We start from the raw sequence: 13230 nt of genomic DNA on the forward strand, positions 1-13230 counted from the left end.
CCTTACAATTACTTTCTTCCAGAAGTTTACTTGAGTCATTGAGACTTTTATGCAAGGTAAATTTAAATATGTGTGTGTAAAGTAATAATCTCTTTTGGCTCTCAGAGTGATAAACAAAACATAATTTTTGATAAAATTTAGAAGGTAAAAAAAATCTCCAAACAATCCAAACCCCAAATTACTGAAACATGCCCTACATCCTTAAAGATTTGTAACAGGAGCCAAATTTAACAAAATTTAAGAAATATGTATGTCCAGCTGGGAAACATTTGTAAGTGAACTAAATAAAACCTTTTGTTTATTTAGAGTGAACACTAATCAAGAGCTGGATTTTACAAGACCTCATCATGTATACTAGTCATGTTAGTGTGAGGTAGAAGCATTAAAAGCATCAAAAAATTTAATTATTTCTGGACTTTTTTTTTTAAATTATTTTTTGACTTAGGTGTATATAATAGTAGCCATATTTCTTTAATGCCTTAGACCACCTCCTTGGCAGTAATCCTAGTTTTTCCCAAAGAGGAGAAGGAGTTTGCCTGGAGCACTGTTGCATTTTGACCATGCTTATGTGACATATTGATATTGAAAGATGGCACAAGTTAGAGGAACCGCAGATTCTAAAGGCTGGCACTTGGAATTTTGGTTCAGTAAGAAATATCTGTATTTCAAAATCTTTTTTTTTTAATTAAATGAAAATAACAATATGCTTTTAAAACCCTCAAAACTCTACTGTGAAACAAAACAGCCCAAAAGATGTTATCAGATTGATTTATTTCTGTAAAATTGAATGATTTTGTTCCAATTTGAATGTAATATCTTAAGGGGAATGAACACCCTACTTAATAGAACGGTTTTGAAATTTTTTGGTTTTTTGTGACAGCTTTTCAAATCCCTTTTTTATTTCCTCACTATGCTTTTAAAACAGAATATATTCAGTGAATCTGACACATTGCTGTGGAATTGGTTGAGAGTTTGGAGGTTTTTCCTTGCTGTAAGAGTTTCAGCAAGCCATGGTCATGAAGCTGCCAAAATCCACCCAGACTGCAGATCAGGTTCCAGGCAGAGCTGAGGTTCAGGGGAGTCAGTGCATGACACAAAGGTGGTTAAGTCTTTCCTCTCCTAGATCCTCCTCCAAGCCTGGGTATGAGGCTTCACTGGTCTTTCAGAGGTTTGAACTATCTCCACTGTCTTCTGCACTGAGGACTCCTTGTTGTTTTCCAGGTGAAGCAGAGTCTGAGTTTTAGCTGTCCGTAAGCTGTCTCTGGTGGGTAACATTTGCAATCCCATCATGAGCATCCCAAAAATGTGCAGGGGTTTTAAACAGCTCATTAAAACCATTTACATCTATACATATGTTTTATTAATGTCTTCATAGAACCATAAAAAATGGAATGGTTTGGGTTGGGACTGACCTTAAGTTGCATCCATTTCCACCCTGTCCCATGGGCAGGGTCACCTTCCATTATCCCAGGCTGCACCCCAGTGTCTAACTTGGCCTTGGACACTGCCAGGGATCCTGGGGCAGCCACAGCTCCTCTGGGCACCCTGTGCCAGGGCCTCCCCACCCTCCCAGGGAACAATTCCTTCCCAAGATCCCATCCAGCCCTGCCCTCTGGCAGTGGGAAGCCATTCCCTGTGTCCTGTCCCTCCAGCCCTTGTCAATTGTCTCTCTCCATCCTTGCTGCAGCTCCTTCAGGCACTGCAGGGCCACAGTGAGGTCAGCCCAAAGCTTCTCCTGTGCAGGCTGAACAATGCCAGCCGTGCCAGCCTTTCCTGCCAGCAGAGCTGCTCCATCCTTCTGATCAGCTCTGGCCTCCTCTATGCTCTCTCCAACAATAACCAATAACATTTTTATCTTGATATAACTCTATTAAAGCCAGCCCCAAAGAATTCTGATTATCAAGGGCAGGAAATAATTCGACTAATGCACACTCTTTTGATTTTTCATGCAAACCTGTCTCATGGTTATGGGTTCTTGATGGTGAACGTTAAGGATTTCATGTTAGTGTCACCTTATGCAATGAAGTACTTTCAAAATAGAGTCCAAAATGGTTTTAGTCTTCTATTTAAAACCTCTTTTTTTTTTTTTTTTGGTTTCGTGTTTAGCTGTATTCTTGTCAAAATATAGGGCCTGATTTAAAGTCCACTGAATATTTTATGTGAATTTCATGGTTTTATCAGACCTTCTACAAAAGACTGAACTGTACTACTGCTCACAAGTAACTCAGCATGTGGCTCTGAAGAAATAAGTGGACAAATTGCAGGACTGTGAAATTCCATTATCTGCAGGATGCCAGATTAGATGTTAAGAGCCCCATTTTGAAAGGGACTTCATAAAACCATAAATCTTCTGAATGAAATATTTTGTGTTTCAAAAGTTTGGGAAAACATCATCATATGTTTTGTATTGAATTCCCTATTAATTCTTCAAATTCTTATCTGGTAGGTTTTGAGAGAGAAAATGCTTTTTACTGCCTGCCCCCTCAAAGATGGTCTTGGAAAAGATCTTTGTAGGATATTAAAAGTCTTCTCAAGAAAAGAAATATTGCTGGACTCTACATGTTTTTGAATGTGCATAGATGTTATTTCGTACACCAGTAACAGGGAGGCAACTTTTCTGTTTGACCCACTAAAAAGTGACGTGGATTTGGAACCAGTCATGATGGATTGGAAGTGTTGTAATGAGAATTAATGACATCTTAGTTTGTGGCTCTGTAGTTATGTGCAGTAGCAGGCAAAATCACCCTGTAGCCAGAGGGATTTCCATTTCTTACACATGAGAACTGTTACTGAGATAGATGCCTGTTCCTTGCAGGCCATTTAGAATATCTAGATGTATTAAATGGATTAAGAAACACTCTAGGCTGGATATACCTATCCTTTCCATCTCCATTTCAGTGTATACCTCATCACTTCCTTTGAAGAGAAGCTTTGCTGATAAATCTCTCACAGGACTTGTTTGGGTTGGCACTCTGAGCTGACAACCCTTGGCTTACTCCTTTTTAGCTACTTGTTTTCACTTTCCTTCTGGAGCCAGAATAACAAAGCACCTCTTTGAAAAAGAGCTCTTTTTGGCTTGTTTCCCATGAGCTATTGATAAGGATATTTGATAGCCAAACTCATTCCCTTTAAAGACCTGGTTTCATCTCTTTTTTAGTAGTCTTTGGTTTGCATGTGTTTACTTGCAGCAGGAATGGGTGTGAAATAAACAGGGACAGCATAGGTCAGTGGCATCTGGGCAGTTAAAAACTAATTCAAGTGTCTGTGTTCCTGCCATCAGAGTCTAACAAACCAGTTCAACAGATAAAGACTTTTTCTTCTATATTGATATTTTATGGTAGGCTTTCATCCCAGTGTCTTATACCCAGCTGACAACGATGTAGAAGCCACCTCATTATGTACATTATTTGTCATCTCAGAAGTTTTAAAAGCATTTTCCAGAGCTCTTGCCACTGAGCAACCTGAATGCTAATGCTGAATAATCAAACCTGTAGGTAAGAAAAGAATTTCTAATTAATTTTTTTAAAAAATCAATCCATTACATTCTTTACTATCTCCTGAAAAGCTCATTATTTGTTCTTTGGAAAAAGCCAAAACATTTTAAAAACCCCAAAGATACTTATTGTTTAATGAAAGAGCCTCCTGAAAGTTTATTATCAGAATATCATGTCTTTTGCTAAGGTTCTTTTATTTGGATTATTGTGGCATGTGAGATCTTGAAAAAGCTAACAAAGTAAAAGTAGGGTCTGATAGAGATCTCTGCATGTGTAAGAATTTGTATTTGTCTTCTGGATGAATTTGGAACAGATGTTGTTCACTAAATTTATTGCCTACCATAAATGGCTTAGTGTGAGCTACTAATTTGAGGAACTCCCAGGTGTGCACTACTGCAGAAACACTGCACTGCTGGTCAGAACTGGTTAGTCATGGTGCCCCTCCTACAAACTACAGGCCTTCCAGTCCCTTCCAGGCTTTGTAATTTATTTTTTTTTAATGTACAATTTCTGTGCAAAGCTGCACGCTTTGTTTCACTGTATTAATTGCTGTGTGTGAAACCATTAATTAATTTTTATAGCATACTAGTCTATACACCAGGTTGTTTATGCACATCCCTCCTTCACTGTTCACACAGCACAAGACACCTTTCCTGGCCATTCAAATTTCTCTGTGTGATTCTCTGGTTGTGTGTGTGGGTGCAGTTATTTTATAGTGAATTTACTAAAAATCAGAAGCTCTCAGAGCTCCCTATCAGCTCCATCTTGCAATTCCTCTCTCACTGACTGAATTCCCATGGGTTTTTGCATTCAATAGAATTGAAAGGAAGATGTGAAGTTCTGTCTCAATTGAAATGTCTGCTTTTAGGAAGACATGGTTTCTCAGTATGTCCAGGGTGACCTTTTGCTGAAATTCATGGATTCTGAAAGGATAGTTATTAGACGTGCTGCTTAAAGTCATACTGCCGGTCTTGGAGAGATTACCAAATTCCTGCTTTTCACAAAATTTAAAGTGGAAATCTGGGAAATCTTAAATAAATATCTGCAGAAAATTAATTCTTCTGTGGTATTGGGCAGCCTTAGTAAATATTTCTAATTTTCTGGAGAAAAGTATTAATTCTTTACAAGCGTTGCATAAAATAATTCCCAACAAGCACACGTCAGGGAGAGGGAAGAAATCTCAGTTCTGTAGAGCTAATAGAGCTGTCATAGCACAGAGTAAACACCAGGCTTCCCTGGGCAATGTACAACAGCCAAGGAGGCACGAGGTTAAAAACAACCTCTTTTTTTTTTTTGTTTCACTGGCAGCGCTGAGCTTAGTGCTGTACAAACTTGACACTGTAGTTAAAATAAACAATGCTGAAGGTGATTTATTCTCTGTATTCTTCAACTAGAGCTTTAACAAAGCTGAGATCCAGTAATACTTCATGAGTTTAGCTGTAAACACAGCATGAGATATTAGAACATTAATTCTCAATGGAGTTGCAATGACCTTTTCAAAACCAAATTGAAGTCAATTTGCGCACCCACAAGCCAACCCAGGCCAAAGAATCACAAACCTTTCGTAGTGCTCTGTGTCAGTTTCATTTGATTGAATACATTCTTTTCCAGAATGATCACCTGATGACTGTCTCTGAGGACTCAATAGTCACAGAGGGTAAATGATCTTCATAGGTAGGGGAATTACTTCAAATTTATGAAGTGCTTTACCTCAGGCTGTCATTGTTTTATGATTTGTAGATAGTTTCAATGAGGAAGATTGGATTTTAAAATTGAGCTATGTCATGTACTGCAGATATTTTTCAGGAAGCAATGGCTGCTGACAGTGCTCTAAGGCAGGAGTCCTTTCAGTCCTGGCAGATGTGGGAAAAGCTCCATTGGCCATTCTAGTACCATCAAGAAAGTAATCTGCTCTGGCCAAAACCGTTATAAACATACATTCAGAAGAAAGAAACATACATAGAGTAGGATTTCAACACAAGGTTTCCAATTTCAAGTCAGCTGACCAAGCTTGAAATACGGGGCATTTTCTGAGTGTCCTTTTTTTAATTATAATTTTTAATTTCATTTTAATTAGAATAGTTACCACTGTCTGGAAGAGAAGGCTTGAAGTAATGTTTGTGCTGAAAGGGCAAGTTTTAAAAGTGTCTATGGAATTTGGGATCATAAATCTTGCAGGAATTCATGACAATTTCTGCAGCTAAAATCTTTCCTTCCTAGGTCCTCTTTCCTCCTCTTTATCTGCCTGGCCATCTAGAAAAAAAACTGTGAGAGGTTTGCAACCCGTGGGAGTGTGTAAATAATTCAGAGTGAATGGTAAACAGGAGAAAACTACTGGACTTCAGTCATGTTACCCTCTGAGTAGGAGCTGTTCTTTGACTCTGTGATTTTTTTTTTTAATTTGCTGCATAATACTTTAAAATTGAAAATAGCAATAACTTTATAAAACAAGACTTTATTCACTGACTTAGGGCCCAAGTCTAGTGAAGAGTGATTGATGTAGATGTTGTGGTGTTCCTAGTAATTTGAATTACTCTATACAAAAAGGAAAATGGAGATGCAGAGGGATTTTTTTTGTCTTATTTTATTTTAGACGTTGTCTTGCTTAGCTTTGTCTAGGTTCAGTTATTGGTAGAGGTTAATTAGTGTCTAAATCCATGGAAGCAGTTGCAGCAGGTTGGTCTGAAAAATGGTTTTCATCTTGCCCATTCCACATCTTTGCTGAAAATGTAGGAGAAGTTAACTCAGGCATCAGTTTGCGATCAAGGGCACATGGCAATCAACAATACTGAATAATTAGTGTTTTCAATATGCAGAGAGGTTCCAACTAGAAAGTCACACACCATGGCAGAATTTAACTTTTTATCAACAGAAGAACACACTGAATTTACAACAAATTGTTGAATTTCAGATTTTTTTTGTTTTGGGTTTTACGTTTTTTCTCCGATGGATTGCTTGTACTTCATGTGTCTACTGTTACTTAGGGATTATGAAAAGCTCTTTTTTTCTTGCAGATCACCCGGTGAATGAATTTTTGGATCTGTTCAGTCGCCACATGCTTCCTCATGCAGTAGATGAAACCCACATTGATGCAGAGTCAGCTCAGACTGAACCCTGTACTTCAGACTCTGTGCAGGATTCGTCTGAATATATAATATTGGATCCTTTCTTTCCAAATTACGCAGAGTTTGAAGAAGATGAAGATTGTGAAAATACGACTGATGTTACAACTCCTCCAGCTTTGCAGTTCATCAATGGGAAGCAACAAGTTACAAGTGCACCTAAGAGCACAAAAGCTGAGGAAGCGAGGAGTGACCAAATCGAAAGCGTTGCACATTCCAAAAATGTAACCTTTTCTCAAATGAATGAGACAAACACATTTATAATAAATGATTCTGAAGCTTCTGGTACTATGCAACGAAGCAAAGCTGGAGAAGTAATAGGAACATTTGAGGTTACACAACCAACGTCAGAGGCTGCAATGTTAGAACCCGTCTATAGTGGGGAGTCTGAAGTTGTTACAACAGATAAATCAGTAGCCACCACTTCTTCACACGAGCAGTCTCTGCAAAACAGTAGAGAGACCGTGACATGGCAGGGAACTGAGGAGAGATCTCCTAAAGATAGAAAAAGCCTGCTTTTGATTTCTAGTGAATCCTCTGGTGATGGCTCCACTGAATCTGATCTCTCCACTTCAGTCTTAGAAGTTGAGAGAGGGTCAAGAAAGGAAGATGATGAAAAATATTCTGGTATAACATCTTCTCCTGATGCATTTACTGTGGAAAGTTCTGCTGTAACTGCTTCTCTAGAGGCAGTTTTTATTCCTGCTACGGTAGACAAAGTTGTAGCTGACCTTATTTCAGAAGAGGCAACCCCTGTTCCAGGAGACCATTATAAAACAACTATTAAACTTAATGCAAATTCCCCTGTTGAAAATATTCTGGAAACAAGTCATACACCAAAGCCTGAGATGAGTGCTGCTTCTTTCATGGTTCTGGAAGGCTCTGGAGATGTGAGAGATAACATCACTGTAACTTCAGCCATGACAGAGGAAATAACAGTAAAAGAAACACTTTCAGTGCAAGATATTTCTTTGGGCTCTGGCACAGTGCTTCTGACAGAATTTTCTGTAACTGATTCAGGAATCACCTCTGCTTTGCCCAGAGCTATAAGTACTCCTTATTCTGCTTTTGATCAAAGTCCTGAAGTAACTGTTGCCACCAACACTGTGTCCGAGCTTATTACGGAAAAAGTGTTTACCAGTTCTCTTGTAACTGAAAAGAGTATTGATGATGAAAAAGAAATACTCACCACTGTTTATTCAGGTCACCAAAATTCAGCTACTGCTGCAGAGGAAAATTTGGATTTGAATGAACTTGGGAGCACTACAAGTGAAGTCAGAACTGTAAGTCAAGAGCCACTCAGAAGAACAGTACCAGGAACCATAAGTGCTGAAATCCAAAAGGTCACCACCATTCCTCTCTTGAGAGAGAAGCAGCTTTTTGTAAATGAAGGATCAGCAGAAGAGCCAGCAGACATATTTTCAGGGGGTCCCACAAGCAAAGTGGTAAGTATTGGCTCCCCATTTATTGATCCAGGTTCTGGAAGCATAGATTTTATTGTTGAGTCTGCTACTTCGACTTCAGGTCCATTAAGACCTTTCACAGAAAAAAACCCAGAAAAGTATGAAGGAACAGTTTACAGCACAGATGATGCTTCACCGAAAGATGCAGCAACAGAATATGAAAAACATGCAAGAACAGATGAATCTGCAGTAACAGTTTTGAGTACTGGGTCAGAGAGCTTCACAGAGGGGTCAGGAGTAGAAAGTCAGATGTCCCTGGATATGTTTGGCACAAGAAAACCAGGAGAACCATACATGGAAACAAAACCAACCTACACAGCTCCTTCTGACATAAAATCTGGTTCTATAAAAGAGATAACATCTCACATTGCACCAGGAATTGAAACTGGACATTCAGAAATGGGTGAGATCATGTCATCTCCAGGATCAGTGGTCAGTAACTACCCTCATGAGGATGTGGTGACACGTGGTACTGGCAACATAAAAGCAGTAGCTGAATCTACAGAAAGCAAAGATGCAAAAGTTGGTTCTTCAACTGTCTCATTGGGCAAAATTTTCTTGATTGAGCATGGCTCTGGAGAAGAATTCAAAGATGACAGCAGCACCACAAAACTGACATCTAATGGACCTACGGAAGAAGTATTTAGAGGTCATTTCTCAATGACTGACCAAGGATCTGGAGAACCAGACACATCCACTAGACCATTTGCAAAAACAGCAGTTGCCCCTAGTGGGAGACCAGAAACATGGGAAAAGGATGGCAGACAAGCTGTCAGAACATCACCTCTGGATGTTGCCTTCACTACAGATCCTGATGAGCAGGTCACAAGTTCTGAACATGAGGTAGCCTCCATGGGAACTGTAGGGGACGTGGGAACTGAAGAGACAACAGTTGATGAGCTGACAGTGAGAACTTTTTCTACAAAGATTCCTTTGATGGAAGAGATACACTCTGGGGAAGAGAGGCCAAGTGAAATTTCACCAGAAGCTATGGAATCTTCTGAAGAAACAACAACAGACACGTTCTTTAAAAATACACAGACTAGCCATGAGCGTCTGGGATTTTCAAATGTTCTGACTCTCAGTCCATATCTAGAAGAAAAGGAATTAGAAACTGAACCAGTTCAAAAAACATTTTTGCCATTTAATGATGACAGAGTAACTGAGCCTGTGACAGTTGAAAGGAAATACATAAGCTCTCCAGTCACAGTTATAGAACAAGAGGAGGAGCTGGTGCAAAACATTTTCCCTACAAATAATATTCCCAGAACATTTTTGACACCTAAGGAAGAAAAACTTTCAGATAACAAGCTCATTGGTGATCCACTGTATTCAGGACAGGGGTCGGGAGATGACCTTGCTGTTCTTCCTTCTGTAGTGCCATTTATTGTCAAGGAAATCAAGAGTACCTCAAGTCCTCAAACTTCTCACCCTGCAAATACGGGACCTGAACTTTCTACTGACATGACACAAGACTTTGAAAGAGGAAGCACTCCAGCAAATGTTGAAGTTAGTGAAGAAGTCACAAGTGCTCTGGCTGAGCTACTGCCAGAAACTGGAGACCCATTCCCCAGTTCTGTGTTCCCCAGTTCCCCAGCTTTAACAGAAGACAGCTCCAAGAGCTTCGTCTCTAAAGAGATTGAAGACACCACACATTATTTTGTAGCAAATGAAGAGCCTCAGGAAAAGGAAACTAACTATAGGATAGGGGAAAATGAAACAGATAGGACAACACTCACTTCTAAAGCTATTTCTCAAGAGGAAAATTCACATTTTCTGATTAAAGGCAGCACAACTCCTGTATCTGTTATACTGAGTGGAACTCCCAGTCCTGAAACAGAGGAATCTCTTGTAACATCAACAATAAAATCACAAGGCAGAGTATTACCTGAGAGTTCTGGGGAAGGTTCTGGCTGGGTTGGTGTTTCAGATTCATCTTCTTCTGATATGTTTACTCATTTCTCAATACCCACTGTATCTAAAGTAGAACTAAATGTTTCATCTAGTGTTCCTGGACATGTTTATTCCAAAGTTATGACCACAGAGGCACCAAGAGATGAATCACAGACTGCAATCCCAGGACTAGCCTCTTTTTTTACAGAAGAAACAGAGGTGGTGGCAAATCCAGCTGCTGCTCATCCAAAGACAGCTTCATCAGAAGAACTAACAAGTGACACTGGGTTATATGAAAAAATTATTCCCATGATTGATGACAAAAGAAGTGTTATATTGAATGATTCTGTTTATGGTGATATTACCCTGATTGAAGAACGACTGCAAACCCCACCAGAAGAAACAACTATTATAGACATGGATCATTCAAAATCAATGCCTGAAGATATAATAAGTGTGCAGACAATGCCAAATCCTGTAACACAGTCAACATACAGCTATGATGATAGCATGACAGCTGAAGGGCAGAAGTATTATTCCACTCCCAAGTTTTCCATAGCCAAAGAAAAGACACTTGGATCCGGTGATAATCTTCCTCTGACCACTTCCAGTCCACCAAGTAGAGAGCTGGTGACTTCTGGGTACAGACCAACCTCAGATGACATGGATTTGGGTTCAGGGAATGAAATGAATTTTGCAACAGAAACTCTCACCACCAAGGAACTCTCTGAACTGGGCATTTTCCTTCCTACAGTGCCATCTCTGGCAAGGCCTCAGGTGCATCATGAGTCTAAACCTGTTGTAACCACACCCACAGAAAACAGCTATGAGGCAAGTACTCCAGCAAACAACCAAGTAATAGCAGATCAAAGTGAAACAACCTCTGGCTTTTCTGGGATGGGCCAAGAAGAACTGGCTGATAATCAACCTGTGATTCCTTCTCTTACACCAGTTGTAACTGGTGAGCCAGAAAAGGCTTTGACAACTGGCAAGCTCGAGTTAAGTGTTGTCACCACACAGCCTACATCCCAGCTGACAACCGTGTCACCTACCAAGAGTGAAGGGAATCGTGCCACAGTGTACACAAATACAAAATCAGCATCAGCAGAGTATGAGGAAACAGATCCAGTGAGTTTTTATTCTGTTCCTCAAACTCCTGAATCCCCAGTAACTGTTAACTTAGTAAACAGAGTATCTGAGTACCCTGAGGTAATCATTACAAGCACATCATCATCATCATCGTCATCATCATCATTATTGTCATCATCATCATCATCATCATCATGGGATTCACATCAGTCCAATTATTCATCAGGAGGAATATTCAAAGAGGTTAGTTCTGATATTACAGCAACATATAAACCATCCACTACTGACTTTCTTGATACAACAGAGTCCTCTCTGCTGGAGTTTTCTCCTGAGCCTTTTTCAGACAGCACAAGCATGGAAAGCACTCCTCACTTTGGTAGGCTGCTAACAGGTGGGACAGAGAACACAGAAACCCCTGTAACTGATTTAGCTGGTGAGGAAGAAGCTGCTGTTTCTGGAGATTCTCCATCAATACCTGTCTTGCCTACTGCTTTTCTGAATTTTGGAGAAAGAGCAAGCACAGATGTTCCAGAAGTCAGCACAACAAAAGTCAAGGCTTCCTCGAGGAGAGTCAATAATCCTGACCAGGAGGAAGACAGGAGTACTGAGAGCCAGAACCCTTGGTTTGTGTCCACAACTGTTTCAGACTCACCCAACATTATCGAAAGTGAAGGATTTAAACCTGGCCAGGAAGAAGTTACAATGCTAACCTTGCCTTCCCAGCTTTTATACGGAGGCACAGAAACACAGTCAGCTTTGTTTGGTCAGGGGGAGATCACAGCCACCTCTTCTAACATTGCAACAAACAGCATTGCCCCTGGAAACAGTCCCTACCAAAATGAGCCTTCAACACTGAGCTCTGAGGAGCCAAACACTGTGGAAGCCATAACTTCATCATTTTCCCTTCTGGAAGTCACGAATGGATCAGATTTTGTAATTGGCACCAGTGTGGGTTCTGTTGAAGGCACAGCAGTGCAAATTCCAGGTAACTTCCCAAATATGATCCCTGTCATGTTATATGTGTTGTGGTACTTGTGAAGGTGTTGCTGGGCTCTGGTAAGAGGTGTGTCAATCAGAGCGCCGCGTGAAATGACAACAGACCTCGTCACCCTCCAGCTGAGAAATCAGCCTGGTTGTGACCCCTACAAAGTGGAGGAGGATGGGGGGTGCAAAAAAACCCAAGCCTGGTGACTTTCCATCGGTGTTTGCATCATGGAGCTCTGGATCAGACTGGAGGTAACCAGCCAGTACAGTTGTGGTAGAGAAATCAGCTAGAATGATTTCATTTGCCAATTTCTAGCAGATGATTTTATCTGATGGTTATTCTTGTGAGAGTGGTGATAGTTCTTACAGAATTGGTTTCTATGAAGGGCTGTTTTTAACACTTATAGTTGATTTAGAAAGCAACAGTGTATGTTTTAGGACCAGAATTTTCTATAAAAATGAACTTCTCTTGACCTACAAGATAACTTTCCACACAAGAGAAAACCAAGACCTTCTTTTCAGCCTGTCTGTAGCTTTAAGTTGTTGGTACACTGTCAGTCTCTTAAAAATTACAGAACTTTTTGTTAGAAATCATTTGCCACAGTATTTTGTTTTCCATGATGACCATGTCATCAAATACATGGGTGATACCAGTAGTGACACTTCAATTCAAATTTTATCTAGATACAGCTCAGGAAAGAACTGGACTGGTCTGATTTTATAAGTTTACTATTATTTTTCCTTGAATAATCCAGGTAGCTGATAATTTGAAAATGTTTACTGTGGAAATATCCAGTCTGTAGGAGGACAGATTCAGCAAACACACAAAAAACACCATTAAGGTGCTTAAAAGAACCCTACATTTGTGACTTTCAGTGAAGCAGTCCTAAAAAAAGAACCCTATTGAGTGGATGGGATCAGATCCTTTCCAAAGCCTCCAAGGTGAAATCCTTAGCTACTTAGTTACAATCCTAAATTTATGCATATAGGATTTTCTTCTGGAGGCTTTCAGCTGGACCTTCTGCATTCCCCTGCCTAGACAGGGAACTTGATTCTATAAGAAGAATTTGAATTGCTAATTTGCAAAACTAAAATAGATATTCTTACTTTTTTTTTTTTTTCATAGATCATAGATTGTTTTGGGAAAACATGACCAAAAATCTTAATTTTTCTCATGCTTCTGAT

The 13230-nt window shown here is 39.8% G+C and overlaps 1 protein-coding gene across 3 annotated transcripts in view; it reads left to right on the top strand.

The window, feature by feature from the left end:
- The window catches only part of VCAN (versican), a 99392-nt gene that overhangs the window by 58817 nt on the left and 27345 nt on the right, over nt 1-13230 (top strand). For all 3 annotated transcript variants that reach the window (XM_063423698.1, XM_063423699.1, XM_063423700.1), the window contains one exon: nt 6509-12046. In XM_063423698.1, coding sequence (XP_063279768.1) covers nt 6509-12046 — 5538 coding nt within the window. The remainder of the gene's footprint in view (nt 1-6508; nt 12047-13230) is intronic.

The sequence above is a fragment of the Prinia subflava genome, chromosome Z (genome assembly GCF_021018805.1).
Source record: "Prinia subflava isolate CZ2003 ecotype Zambia chromosome Z, Cam_Psub_1.2, whole genome shotgun sequence".
NCBI lineage: Eukaryota > Metazoa > Chordata > Aves > Passeriformes > Cisticolidae > Prinia > Prinia subflava.